Genomic DNA, 15,719 nt, shown 5'->3' on the forward strand with positions numbered 1-15,719 from the left:
GTAAGTCTATAGAGCGTTTGTAACTTTATGGCACAAAGGAGGAAAATATTCCCTAAAAAAGTTGAGCAAGAAGATTAACTCTTCTCTTATCTGGCATACAATCTGGTTCTCAGTGGCAGCAAAAGCAGGGCAATTTCCACTTCTGAGGTTGTCATCATTAGCCAAACATCATAGATGTCGCAGGCATTAACTAGGTCCAGCGATGTTATGAGGATAGACACTGGCCATAGACGTAAAAACTGACCTGTAGGACCAGACAGGCTTCTGGTCCAGGGCATGAATATATTTGCTTAACTATATTCCCTAATTAAGGCACTTTAAACCTGTGACTTAAGAGCCACGGTTCTCGAGCTCGTAATTTGTGGCTCATAGCTATCTGTCACCTTGCTGCAATAGCGCCAGATCTAGCAATCAGTTATGAAGAGCCTGACTCCAGATGGTGACTTTTGTGAGTAGTCATGCACAGGATATCAGATCTGGATGCACAAATACTGGCCTTGGGGTTGGAGAGATGTATTAAGTATGGTAAGTTTGAGATAGGATGATACTACCAGTCTGAGGAGCTGCTTGGAGAAGATGCAATAGTATGCTGGGAGTGTTTGATGTGAGAATAGTGGATTGGGGTAGGGAAGGAACCTTTGGATGTAGGTATAAAGCCTTTGTGTGGTTTCTAAATGAGGAGGTTTGATTTTTATACAAGTTTTGGGGACTCTTTCTCTAATGAGGGAGGTCAAAGGGGGTAGTAACTGGATATCAGTATTCTGGGCCTCTGGATGAGGCTCAAGAGCTGAATGTGGCAATTTAGAGTAAAAATTCATTAGTCACTTTGTGACCTGTATAAAAATCATGGGCTATTTCCTGTGTCATTATACTTGATGAAGAGGCCTGATAGGCCCCCGAAACACATAGTTTCAATAAAACCTTTCATACTTACCTTTTTGGATTTTCACCTCCTTGCAGTGCTCTTCCAGCCCATATTTTCGCTCTATATCGCCAGATCGTAGTTCCGGTGCTCACAAGCCCAGGAATCAGCGGGCATATGTGCAGTCATTGGAGCTACCTTACACACGATCTCCAGAGTTGCGCTTGCCTTGCACAACAAGAATAGGTGAATGCAACAGCCTACACCTGTATTCCACATTTTTGTCTGATCTGCACTAGCATTCCCTTCCATTTTCGTCTCTCTTTACAAAGCTGAATGGTGCTCTCAAGGTACAAAAGAATAGGGAACACTGCCCTAAAGCAAGGAAAGATAGGGACAAAGCTATAGAAGGTGTAAATTTATCATTCCTCCTGTACCCAGGTGACCAAGGAGGTCCAAAGATCCTTCATCCAAATTAAAGAGACTATAAGATGCCATATATCAGGTTGCTGTCCCTGTTGCACTTTTTTTGCATGGTGCCCGGGGTACTTCAAGTTAGGTATTGTTTCCTCTACTGCAAACAAATCAAAACCATTTTGATTAAAAAAAGATGTACAAGGGAGGGGATTTTCTGAACATCATATTTAATTGTCAATCTTGTCCATTGCTGTGGCATTCAATTCATGAACTAGAAGATTATCGAGAACTGTGGTCTTGATCCTATTTTGATCGAGTTGTGCTTGAACCTGGCAGGTGAATCATGCCAACAAATATCCAATCATTTTGGCAAGAAATTGCATTCTAACGAGGTATTCCCAGAACCAAAAAGCCTTGCCCTAAAAATGAGTTTGTTTTCGTAATTCTCAACCTTAACTCATCTGAGATGCTTGCCAACTTGTCCTGGTCCTTTAGCCAGATGACATTTCTTTCATTGGCAATGTTTTCAGTATCCTGAGAGCTGTGACATCTGCAAAAGAGCAAAATGTGAGACACAACAAAACAATTTAATAATGTATTACACCAATCCACTCATCTCGGAAGCCACCTAAATGCCCTTTTTCTCCTCCCACCATAATTCCTCCGGCAATGGCAAATCTAATCAACCATTGCAGTGCTGTTCATGAGGGAAATAAAACAGCCATAAGTATAAAAGATTTTTCTCAGTATGATGAGTTTTACAATGTTGTTTTTGTGACTTAACCATTGCTTAAGAAAAAAAAGAGAAATACATTTTCTATTAGAAAACTGGCACATGAAGGTTAAAGGGTTTTGTCCATCTTCATATATATAGGCATTGTCGGAAAGTGCCTGTAGATGGAAGCAATTTTGCAATTAACTTCTTATTAAACTTTTTAGCCATTCTTGAAATACCATCACTTTTCCCTTATTTAAAGCTTGCTGCCTTGAAGACCGACCACTTCTATTAGATAGCGGGACATGGGCATTGCTTGCCACGTCTTGCGTTACATACTAATCCCGGCCAACTTAAGCACAGTGTTTACAAGTAGAGATGAGCGAATATGTTTGGAAAACAATTGCCAAATATAAATTCGGCACCAGTATGGATGGAACATTCGAATTTGTGATCGGTAACACGGTAGCTAGAAGGAATATAGAGCGCAAATAGGGTCTTATCCGAGATAAAGGTAATATTCGTGAGAGATAGTATAAATTCACTCACCTATTATGGTTGTGTAAGACACAACCACTGCACTTAGCATTGGCGGCTGCTGCAAGCCCCGATGTGATGATCCTTTGCTAGGTGAAGAGAATGGGGCATCAGACTGCGCTGCTCGCCTGTCAGGATAATGTACCAGAGAAGTCCAAGTAGATGTAATAGAGAATAGACTTTATTTCTACACGTTTCGTGGTGATCACACCACTTCCTCAGGACAGTCTATATACATACACATACAGGGTCTTGTATTTATAGCAAAAGAAGGCACATGGAGACGCCTCCTTTAAAAAAAAACACCACACCCAGTGGGCGGGGAACCCGACTTAAAGGGAGTCTGTCACCTGAATTTGGAGGGAACAATTTTCAGCTATAGGGGCGGGGTTTTCGGGTGTTTGATTCACCCTTTCCTTACCCACTGGCTGCATGCTGGCTGCAATATTGGATTGAAGTTCATTCTCTGTCCTCCGTAGTACATGACTGCACAAGGCAATCTTGGAAAAAGGAAAAAACTTTTGTTCCAGCTCCAAAATTTTAAAAATCGATCCTTTATTAATCCATGATAAAAACATAGGCTGAGTAACTCTCCATAGCTCGCAGGAAACGGGCAACGCGTTTCGATCTTTACAGATCTTTGTCAGAGCTTATCATGGATTAATAAAGGATCGATTTTTAAAATTTTGGAGCTGGAACAAAAGTTTTTTCCTTTTTCTACTTACCACCACGTGGATCAGCGTGGAGTTCCGTGCACCTGCTGTGGCTGCCTGGTGAGCTGGCTTTTGTTTGTTTCTATGTTCCTACAAGGGAATCTTGCCTTACGCAGGCATGTACTATGGAGGACAGAGAATGAACTTCAATCCAATATTGCAGCCAGCATGCAGCCAGCGGGTAAGGAAAGGGTGAATCAAACACCCGAAAACCCCGCCCCTATGGCTGAAAATTGTTCCCTCCAAATTCAGGTGACAGAGTCCCTTTAAACACATATTCAAACGCATATGTACATCATAAAACACACAAAACAATCATAAAATATAATTGAGTATAGCCCTTAAAACCATTGCTCATACATGTAAAAATCTGAATACAAAAACACATTAAAAAGAGTAGTTAAGCAAATGAATAACTTTTGCAAGCTGGGGGAGTGCTAGAACCTACAGTGTTACAACATTTATTCTTTGTCAGGACCCTGTTACTGATGTTTTGAACCATTGAGCCCTGGGTGGATTTGATTGGATTGTTTTGTTTGGTGGTAGTTTCACAAGAGTCTGTGAAATCAAAGAGATAACAGTGGAAAACAAAAAATAAAAAAAAAAACACACAAAAAAACTTCCAAATAAAAATCCCTGAGATCATTATTTCTTTTTTCCCCCTTCTAAAAAAAAAAATAAAAAAAAAAATAAAAACAATTGTTATGATGTGCAGAGGAATAATGAGCTTCTACAGGGGAACAGAGCAGAATCCATAGAAATATCCAAATAAATTGAAGAAATCAGTTGTTTCGTTGAGTCCATGGGTATTTATAGTGTTCAGTTTGTGAATCCAGAAGATCTCTTTTCTGTTGAGAGTCTGGACTCGATTAGGATTATCAAGGGGGACATGGTCAATAGGGATCACCCTGAAGGAGATCCTTTGTTGTGATGTATTGCATAATGCCTGGAAAGGCCAAACTGTAAAAATCCTTCTTTTATATATAATATAATATAAAAGAAGGATTTTTACAGCATGGCCTTTCAATTGATTTGGATATTTCTATGGATTCTGCTCTGTTCCCCTGTAGTAGCTCATTATTCCTTTGCACATTATAACAATTGTTTTTATTTTTTTCTTTTTTTTTTTCTTTTAGAAGGGGGAAAAAAGAAATAATGATCTCAGGGATTTTTATTTGGAAGTTTGTTTTTTTTGTTGTGTTTTTTTTTTTTGTTGTTTTCCACTGTTATCTCTTTGATTTCACAGACTCTTGTAAAACTACCACCAAACAAAACAATCCAATCAAATCCACTCACGGCTCAATGGTTCAAAACATCAGTAGCAGTGTCCTGACAAAGAATAAATGTTTTAACACCGTAGGTTCTAGCACTCCCCCAGCCTGCAAAAGTTAGGGTACTGTCACACTCTGCAACTTTCCAACGATCACGACCAGCGATACGACCTGACCGTGATCGTTGGAAAGTCGTTGTGTGGTCGCTGGAGAGCTGTCACACAGACCGCTCTCCAGCGACCAACGATGCCGAAGGCCCCGGGTAACCAGGGTAAACATCGGGTTACTAAGCGCAGGGCCGCGCTTAGTAACCCGATGTTTACCCTGGTTACCAGCGTAAAAGTAAAAAAAAAAAACAGTACATACTCACATTCCGGTGTCCGTCAGGTCCCTTGCCGTCTGCTTCCCGCTCTGACTGAGTGCCGCCGTAAAGTGAAAGCACAGCACAGCGGTGACGTCACCGCTGTGCTCTGCTCTTACATTCCGGCCGGCAGTCAGTCAGAGCAGGAAGCAGACTGCAAGGGACCTGACGGACACCGGAATGTGAGTATGTACGGTTTGTTTTTTTTACTTTTACGATGGTAACCAGGGTAAACATCGGGTTACTAAGCGCGGCCCTGCGCTTAGTAACCCGATGTTTACCCTGGTTACAAGCGAACGCATCGTTGGATCGGTGTCACACACACCGATCCAACGATGACAGCGGGAGATCCAGCGACGAAAGAAAGTTTCAAATGATCTGCTATGACGTACGATTCTCAGCAGGGTCCCTGATCGCTGCTGCGTGTCAGACACAGCGATATCGTATGGATATCGCTGGAACGTCACGGATCGTACCGTCGTAGCGACAAAAGTGCCACTATGTGACAGTACCCTTATTCATTTGCTTAACTACTCTTTTTAATGTGTTTTTGTATTCAGATTTTTACATGTATGAGCAATGGTTTTAAGGGCTATACTCTATTATATTTTATGATTGTTTTGTGTGTTTTATGATGTACATATGCGTTTGAATATGTGTTTAAGTCGGATTCCCCGCCCACTGGGTGTGGTGTTTTTTTTAAACAAGGCGTCTCCATGTGCCTTCTTTTGCTATAAATACAAGACCCTGTGTGTGTATGTATATAGACTGTCCTGAGGAAGTGGTGTGATCACCACGAAATGCGTAGAAATAAAGTCTATTCTCTATTACATCTACTTGGACTTCTCTGGTACATTATCCTGACAGGCGAGCAGCGCAGTCTGATGCCCCATTCTCTTCACCTAGCAAAGGAAAGGAAAGCATTTTCCTTAAAATCAGAAAAAGTTGGTAACATTCTGTAAAAGTGCAGGAAAATAATTGCATTGCCACTAAAGCAAATGATAGATAGAAAAAATAAAAGCCAGCAATTCATGTGCTGCGTACAGCATAATTACAGCATGACAGGTTAGAGTAGAATAGATAGAATAGATATATAAACATAGACTATATAGATATAAATATGTCAGGGACACACACACATATATATAGACCTGTCGGCTGCCTTGGACACAGTGGACCATTCACTATTATTACAGACCCTCTCATCTCTTGGCATGACAGACTTGGCCCTATCCTGGATCTCATCATACCTAACAGACCGGACATTCAGCGTCTCCCACTCACACACCACCTCCTCACCTCGCCCCCTATCTGTCGGAGTCCCACAAGGCTCAGTTCTAGGGCCCCTGCTCTTCTCCATTTACACCTTTGGCCTGGGACAGCTCATAGAAGCTCATGGCTTTCAGTATCACCTCTATGCTGATGACACACAGACCTACATCTCTGGACCAGATATCACCTCCCTACTAACCAGAATCCCTCAATGTCTGTCCACTATTTCATCCTTTTTCTCCACTCGATTTCTGAAACTTAACATGGACAAAACAGAATTCACCATCTTTCCCCGATCTCATGCGACCCCCCCAAAGAACCTATCCATTACAGTAAATGGCTGCCCACTCTCTCCAGTCCCACAAGCTCGCTGCCTCGGGGAAATCCTTGACGCTGATCTCTCCTTCAAACCACATATCCAAGCCCTTTCCACTTCCTGCCGACTTCAACTCAAAAATATTTCACGAATCCATACATTCCTCAACCAAGAATCTGCAAAAACGCTAGTCCATGCTCTCATCATCTCCCGCCTCGACTACTGTAACCTCCTGCTCTGTAGCCTCCCCTCTAACACTCTTGCACCCCAACAATCTATTCTAAACTCTGCTGCCCGACTAATCCACCTGTCCCGCCGCTATTCCCCGGCCTCTCCCATCTGTCAATCCCTTCACTGGCTCCCCATTGCCCAGAGACTCCAGTACAAAACCCTAACCATGATGTACAAAGCCATCCACAACCTGTCTCCTCCATACATCTGTGACCTCGTCTCCCGGTACTTACCTACACGCAACCTCTGATCCTCACAAGATCTCCTTCTCTACTCCCCTCTTATCTCCTCTTCCCACAATTGTATACAAGATTTCTCTCGCGTATCACCCCTACTCTGGAACCCTCTACCACAACACATCAGACTCTTGCCTACCATCGAAACCTTCAAAAAGAGCCGGAAGACCCACCTCTTCCGACAAGCCTACAAACTGCAGTAACCACCCATCTACCAAACCGCTGCATGACCAGCTCTATCCTCGCCTACATGTATTCTCACCCATCCCTTGTAGATTGTGAGCCTTCGCGGGCAAGGTCCTCTCTCGTCCTGTACCAGTTATGACTTGTATTGTTTAAGATTATTGTACTTGTTTTTATTATGTATACCCCTCCTCACATGTAAAGTGCCATGGAATAAATGGCGCTATAACAATAAATAATAATAATAATAATATATATATATATATATATATATATATATATACAGTATATATATAAAAAATAGGTCGATATATATAGATGTCAGTGACAAATACAATTAGTGCAGTGTGTGCAGCTTACTGTACATATGTATTTAATTAATAAAAGATAATTTTTCTGAAAAAAATGTATTTATTTATAGCGTAGGAGCGACTGATGAATACTCCCATCAGCCGCTCCTGCTGCACTCACTGTTATCAGCAGCAGCATGTTTCAGCTGATGGGAGCTGTAATCCCATCAGCTGACACAAGTGACCGGAGGTAAACTTTATACCTCCGATCACAGCTGTGCACTCACGCTGTCTTTTGACAGCGTGGGAACTGTGGCTATGACCGACGGGGATAATTTCATCACCGATCAGAAGCACTACGTCGATGTTTCCCACGCTGTCACACAGCGTGGGAAACACTGGCTTTTGTGCTGTGTATGTTCGGCTATATTTGGCGATTAACTCGACGATTAAAATCAGCAAATATTGAAAATTTGGCAATCATGAGCTGAACCGAATATTGAAATATTCGTTCATCTCTATTTGCAAGCTACACAGGAGTGGTGGTCGGTTTTCTAGGTAATGAGCTGTAAACAAAAGAAAAGTGTTAATATCTCAAGAATGGCTACAGATTTGAATAAACAGTAAATTGCAAAAGTGGTTGTTTTACAAGCCGAATCCGACAGTATCATCTTTGAAAATGTAAATAACATTTTAGAAAGGGTTTCTCTCATAAAGATGGTGGGTGCAGAAGCATACTTTTTTTTGAACATCTGGTTATAAAAAGTTTTGTTTCGGTAAAGAACTCAATTCATCACAATGGTATTAGATTGTAAGTATGTATAGAAAAGTGTTTTGATGTACATGAAGCTTTTATCTATTGATGGGTGATCATTAGAAGACTATGAAAATCTTTTGGTGAAGAATTAAAGGTGTTCTGGTTTTGGGTCTAAAGAATTGGTCTAACATTATGGTTCACTGACTTAAGATTTTGTGGAGTTGCCTACTTATTTTATGTTGTTTACCTCAGGAGACAACATTCTTATGACCTTGTTATCTAACCCACTTACAATATATGCATTTTTTTATCTAATCTCAATAATTTTTAATTTAAAAGTACATTTATTTGTTTACAATTATCTATTAAATGCAACCGTTTTTGACATTTTCTATCGAGATGACATTGTAAACATTGAGTTCTTATCGCTATTATTCTTATAAGTACTCTTAATGGAATTGCTGGTATGAGAGCAATACAAAAACACAAATAAAATATTTTCTCAGTTCTCTATTAACAAGATTTTCTTTTTGTAGGTCTGGTACATGGATGGCTACCTGAAAGGTCGAAGAGTCTTGGAATATCGAAGCCTCAACGACTTTATCAAGGGACAGAACTTTGTTCAGCACCTCCTTCCACATCCGTGGGCCGGCACTGGACATGTGGTTTACAATGGCTCCCTCTATTACAACAAGTATCAGAGTAACATCGTAGTAAAATATCACTTCCGTTCCCGCAGTGTCTCTGTCCAGAGGAACCTCAACAATGCAGGGTACAACAACACCTTTCCCTACTCATGGGGAGGCTTCTCGGACATAGATTTCATGGTGGATGAAAATGGGCTTTGGGCAGTTTACACAACAAATCAGAATGCAGGAAATATTGTTGTCAGCAAGTTGGATCCCCAGACACTGGAAATCCTCCAGACCTGGGACACCGGCTACCCAAAACGAAGTGCTGGAGAGTCCTTCATGATTTGTGGTACCCTCTATGTAACAAATTCTCATCTAGCTGGAGCCAAGATCTACTTTGCGTATTATACAAATTCGTCTACTTATGAGTATACAGATATTCCATTCCATAACCAGTATTCACATATCTCTATGTTGGACTACAACCCACGAGAAAGAGTCCTGTACACCTGGAACAATGGTCATCAAGTGCTCTACAACGTCACTCTGTTCCATGTTATAAAGACTTCTGGAGAGTGATGTAGACTGTATCAGACGTTCATCTCACTTATTTTTGTTCTTTCTTGGTTTAATTCTTTTTACAGTCTGATAATTCCAGTTATTTCTATGAAACGCACAGAATACAAAGACTTTCACGTGGTTGAGTGAGCATGGTATCAAGTAAACTTTTTTTTCTCTCTGGTGGCAAATAAAGACAGTATTTGACATTGGTACAGTTTGATTAGTAGTATTTCTTTCTTTCATCTACAGTACAAACCACACTTATAAATTGAGTAGACACAATATTGAGATTAAGTCACAATATTTGGACTGTTGCCAAACAATCGTTCATTTGGCCAACAGCTATTCCTCCCATCTGCATGCTGATCATCAACTTTGCAGTTATCATTGTACACAAAGAACAGATCATCAATAATATATTAATTGTAATATAATTCTATAAAATTTAGACAATTGTGGCAAGCGATTAGTTCCAAAGTTACTTTCAAATAGGGTTGGCTCCTGCTGGCCCACTGGGCTTTGTGATTGTGGGCAAGTTCAGACCTACCAGGGTATCTTAGTCAAGTTTAATCTGCCTTTCTTCAATTTTTAATATAAAAATTTGACTATAGTGGAAAGGAAGGATTCACAATTTTCCTTAATTTCCATAAATCACAAAAACAATAACCATTTGTGTTGTAATTGATCACTGGTACATAAGATCTATATGATGGGAAAATGGAAGACAAAAACCATATGGCCCCATTGCTCATGCCGGTCTTGATATGGAATCATGTTTGAGTCAGATGCTCCTGATCGATTAAGAGGTGCACGCCTCTTCATGAGTCAGGTAAGATGCATGGTGGCGTACACCTCTGTCTGAAGCTCACCACAAATCCTACTCATGTCCCTGCTCAAGTAAGATTTATGGTGTAGCTAACATTGACACTCATCATGAATTTGACGAGCGATTGAAGCCACGCTCTGGTCCCACCCCAACTCCACCCATTATGCCATGAGTACATCAAAAGTTGCTAAATTTTAATGCAAGCATTTCAAAGCTTTTGAATCTGCTGTAAAAGTTTTGATGAATTGGGCCTCATTATTTCTTAAAATAAATTCAGATAATTAAAAAAAATTTAAAGCGTGATATATAAAAAAATGATCCCAAGTGCCACAAAGTTGGAACATTAGTCTTCCATTCAGTGATCTGCCATAACCTTACACATGAAGACAGAGCATTGCAAAGGATTATAGGAAATAGTTCCTATTTAAACTGTTAGGGCTGGCGGAACGCACCGAGTAAATAAAGAAATGTTATTTGGTGCAGGAGAGAGCCAGCTGCTGGCAAATGGCGGCCCTATATGGCGGTAGAAGTGAACTCTGTTACTTCACAGAGTCGCCTAAGGGTACCGTCACACAGTGCAATTTTGATCGCTACGACGGCACGATTCGTGACGTTCCAGCGATGCATTTACGATATCGCTGTGTCTGACACGCTACTGCGATCCGGATCCCCGCTGAGAATCGTACGTCGTAGCAGATCGTTTGAAACTTTCTTTCGTCGTCTAGTGTCCCGCTGTGGCGGCATGATTGCATTGTGTGAGACAGGTTGTATACGATGTGCGCACAGTAACCAACGGCTTCTACATCGCAAATACGTCATGAAATTATCGTTCCAGCGCCGTGTATTGCAACGTGTGACCGCAGTCTACGACGCTGGAGCGATACTTATACGACGCTGCAACGTCACGAATCGTGCCGTCGTAGCGATGAAAATGGCACTGTGTGACGGTACTCTAAAGAAAGCACTGTGTCCTGTTAAACTCACAGGAGTACACAGCAACTGCCAAGCAGATAGCAGTTTGTGGTTACGCAATCATACAATTTCCTCTCCGGAGGAGCCGGTATTCTAGGGGCTTATTTCAGCCGGGGCCCTGAATCCATACACACAATCTCCTCACTGGAGGTGCTAGTATTCTAGAGGCTTATTTCGGCTCGGTCCCTGAACACATATACACGTAACCACACTGGCGCAAAGCACATAACTTAGATTTGATACTAGCACATGGCCGTGCGGCCATGCGAATCTTTTATAGCTGCAGCAAGTACAGGACCTTCCTAGAAGGACCAATGAGAGGCTGCCACAGAGCCTGAGCACCTTCAGGACCTTCCTGGAGAACCAATGGGTTTTGCTGCAGTATCTAAGCATGTGACCCTCCATCTCCAATGAGAGATCTTACCCTGGGCATGCTCAGAAGGGGAAAAGCAGGACTAAGTCCCAAAAGCGTCTGCTCGCCGCTGCCCAGCACTGGCTTCAATGGCAGAAGCTGGAAAAGCAGCAGTAACCCTTTGCACAGAGTCAGACTGAGCAAGACGCTGGGAGTGACGTCTCCGCTGAGCAGGCTCCACTGCGGCAGAAGAATGGGAGACTGCAGCGGAGATGGCCCGAGATTCCCCCTGTGTAGAGGCGGGAACTCGACCCCTAACATAAACTTTTATCAATTTCTGATAAATTCAAGACAACCTTAATCTTCAACATAAATTTCTGACACTCCAATTCAGGCATATGACCACTGTAGGCGATCTGTGGCCACAGCCGTGACACTTTGGAAAACCCTGCAACCACTGATTGGCTGCAGCAAAGATTTACCCCTCCTTCTCAAAGCAGGAAGCACGAAGACTGTTGATGGAGCCTCCAATACAGATGCGAGCAAAGCCTAATGTACACAGATGTTGCACCCCTTTCTTAAACTTATACTCCTATATTGAACTCACATCCTATTAAGACTTTTGGAATTCGAATTTGCCAGCTTCAACAAAATTTTCCACCAAAAGTTAATTTGCAGGGATTAAATGTGCTGCCAATCTCAAAACTGCAAGGAATCTAATTGCCCATAAAAAACATTCATAACACTCTGAAGTCACCTAGAGCGATATTGAACCCTTTTAAGCTCTTTTACACAAACACAGCCTTTGTAATGTCCAAGTGACCTCAACATATCTAACTAGGAGAAAAAGATGGGCCAAGAAAAGCAAGGCAAGTGCATGGCCCAAAAGCTCGCACCTGCAACGGGCTGCTGTATTCGGGTGGTGTGTACAGGTGTAACATTGCACTATTATTACACCAAGAAAGTGTGCAAAAAAAATTTACATCACACACACTTTGAAAAAAAACAACTTATGGCTTGTCAGTCTCAGAAACCAGGAAGCACACTTTCTCTGACACACAAGCCTTGGTTTCAGAATTTTTTCTTTAGCACAAAATTAAAAGTGAGAAATATAAATCTGCCCACCTTGTTTACTGTGTGTCAAGAATAATAATAAAAATGCTAAGGTGCTTTATCTGCACGATATCAGAAATCAATCAATTCACAGTCATATAGACTCTGCATTTCCGGCACATCTTTTATCACTTGAATTTACTTGTATTATTAATCACAGAATTAAATTATTACTCCTATTTTCTATGCTCTTCAGCTCTGCAGTGGTATCTCACAATCATATTTACACCTTTCTACTTTAATCTGCAATGGAGAGCTCTGTGGTCTGAACTCCTATCCCAAGGCTGTAAAACCCTAAGGCCATGTGCACACGTTCAGGATTTTTCACGTTTTTTTCACGTTTTTTCGCTATAAAAACATGATAAAAACGCGAAAAAACGCTAACCTATGCCTCCTATTATTTACAGTGTATTCCGCATTTTTTGTGCAAATGTTGCAATTTTTTCCGCGAAAAAAATCGCATCGCGGAAAAAAAAGCAACATGTTCATTAAAAATGCAGAATTGCGGGGATTCCGCACACCTAGGAGTGCATTGATCTGCTTACTTCCTGCATGGGGCTGTGCACACCATGCGGGAAGTAAGCAGATTATGTGCGGTTGGTACCCAGGGTGGAGGAGAGGAGACTCTCCTCCACGCACTGGGCACCATATAATTGATCGAAAAAAAAGAATTAAAATAAAAAATAGTCATATACTCACCTTCGATGTCCCCGGAGTGTTCCCGCCTCTCACCGCTGCATGCTGCCACTTCTGTTCCTATAGATGGTGTGGTTCAGGACCTGCGGTGACGTCACTGTCTTGTGATTGGTCGCGTGACCGCTCATGTGACCGCTCGCGACCAATCACAAGCCGTGACGTCACCGAAGGCCCTGAACCACACGGGCATCTATAGGAACGGAGGCTGCTGTATAACCATTTTTTTATTTTTTTAATTATTTTTAAACATTCTATATTTTACTATAGATGCTGCATAAGCAGCATCTATAGTAAAAAGTTGGTCACACTTGTCAAACAGTATGTTTGACAAGTATGACCAACCTGTCAGTCAGTTTTCCAAGCGATGCTACAGATCGCTTGGAAAACTTTAGCATTCTGCAAGCTAATTACGCTTGCAAAATGCTAAAAAAAAAAGCAAAAAAAACGCAAAAAAACCGCAAAAAAAAAAATGCGGATTTCTTGCAGAAAATTTCCGGTTTTCTTCAGGAAATTTCTGCAAGAAATCCGGACGTGTGCACATACCCTAAAATGGCCTCTAATTTCTTATCCTTATCTCTTATAGTGCCTGTGATAGTCATTGTCTGCACTAGACCATGCAATGTGATAGCTGAATGGCATTATGGAGAAGCCTGTGGAGCCATGCCTGATATTATGTGAGCCCCTTTTGTCTCTTCAGCAATGCGTGAAATGGAAGAGGTATTTTTTTTTTGCAATCCGCGTGCATGAAACAACAAATTGTTGGAATTAGCCAGGATGTGTGAATCTCCAAAAATTTGAGCCGTAATCGGCTTGCAGTGGATCGATCTGCTCACACACTTTACTACCAGAGCACATACTGCATGACCCTCTTAGACTGCTCAGCACCACAGATAAGTTTATACCACCAGCAGCTTCAAATGGATGTAGGGAGGCATAGAGGAATGCAAGAATTCTATCCATTCTCTCTTTTTGTCCTGCTTCTTTATCCTTCATCTGCTGTCAGCCATGATGAGTCAAATTGCTGTCTGGTGCTCTGGGGTGTATTATAGAATCAGAAAGCACTATGTGATGCTGCCTCCTGTTGTACACGATATTTATGCTTTCTCTAAAACAGAGGAGACATATGTATTTCAGCCTTCACATTCCTGGTCAAATGGGCTCCCTTCCATCTGGGTTTCTGTACACTTAAACCAGATATACAGGCACTTTGTCCAGGACCCAATGCAAAATCACCAATAAGACCCCCAGCTATCATGTTTTTTTATTATATTGTTTATCCTATAAGGTCTAAAGGGTCCTTTTGACACTGCTATAAAATACAAAATACTGAATGTTTGAACGTGGCTTTAAAGGGACTCTATCAGGACAGAATGACTGCTCAAACTAAGTACCGCCGCTCGTTGTTTCACAGCAGGGCCAATCATTTAGAAAAACCTTCCCACCTGCTTGTAATCCCTCTATTTCCACCCCTTTCTTCTTTGATTGACAGCTATGGCTTTAAAGGGCCAGAGAAGAGTGGAGAGAAATGGAAACCAAACAGGTGGGATGGTGTATTTAAATATTTGGCCACGCCGTGAAGCAACGAACGCCTGCACTTTGTTTCCACAGTCATTTTGTGCTGACAGAGTCCCTTTAAAGGATTTGTTTCATATTGTCTTTTCAGAAGACAGTTCATAGCCTTCCAGGTTGGCTGTTCTGCGTGATTGACAGTTCAGACCAGTGGCATTGTTGCTCTGATGGCCGAAACTGAGTGGTCTTAATGCAGTTATATGAGGGAGCCTAGTTTCTGCCGAGGCACTGAAGCTGCCCAGAATTGAGAGCTAAACATGCTCAACCGATCTTGACCAACTTCAGAACAGTGCTTACAAGAACTGTTAGATAAAGATACTAATTACTTCATAAGTTCAGCCACTGCTGCTACACTGCTGCGGTGATCGGTTCCCTAAGCAATGAGGCATAAAAAAAATTAATAAAAATTTAACAAGTAAATTGCAAAGTTGCTTATTTTCTCAAGCATTTTACAATTTTATCCACATAAAAAGATGGGACTAAACCTATAAAGCACATATTCACAGTGAACTATCTATGGCGATGGTTGATGTCACTAGCTGTCGTGTGGAAGTTAGAGATATAGATTTTGCGACAGCCCTGATTAGGCTAGAATAATCCTGGGTACTGGATTGTGAAAGGGACATGGAGGAGCAAAGCCACACCCAAGACTTAGCATTTTGGGGGATGTTCCTTGGGATAAGTCCGAAGATGACAATTATCAGTTCAAGAAATTCAAAAGTTGGTTGGTTTGAGATCAGAAGATTCAAAATCCAAGTAGGACAATAATCTGTACACAAAGTTTCTACAGATAAAAATACCATAAATGTGGATACAACATAAATGTCCATTACTTGC

The 15,719-nt window shown here is 41.5% G+C and overlaps 1 protein-coding gene across 2 annotated transcripts in view; it reads left to right on the forward strand.

Annotated features, from left to right (window-relative positions):
- Positions 1–9,563, forward strand: part of OLFM2 (olfactomedin 2) — a 445,169-nt gene extending 435,606 nt beyond the window's left edge. For both annotated transcript variants that reach the window (XM_077262088.1, XM_077262087.1), the window contains exon 6: positions 8,698–9,563. In XM_077262088.1, the coding sequence (XP_077118203.1) occupies positions 8,698–9,372 (675 nt within the window). In that variant the 3' untranslated portion in view covers positions 9,373–9,563. The remainder of the gene's footprint in view (positions 1–8,697) is intronic.
- Positions 9,564–15,719: the final 6,156 nt, after the last annotated feature.

This window comes from Ranitomeya variabilis, chromosome 5 (assembly GCF_051348905.1).
Source record: "Ranitomeya variabilis isolate aRanVar5 chromosome 5, aRanVar5.hap1, whole genome shotgun sequence".
Classification (NCBI taxonomy): domain Eukaryota; kingdom Metazoa; phylum Chordata; class Amphibia; order Anura; family Dendrobatidae; genus Ranitomeya; species Ranitomeya variabilis.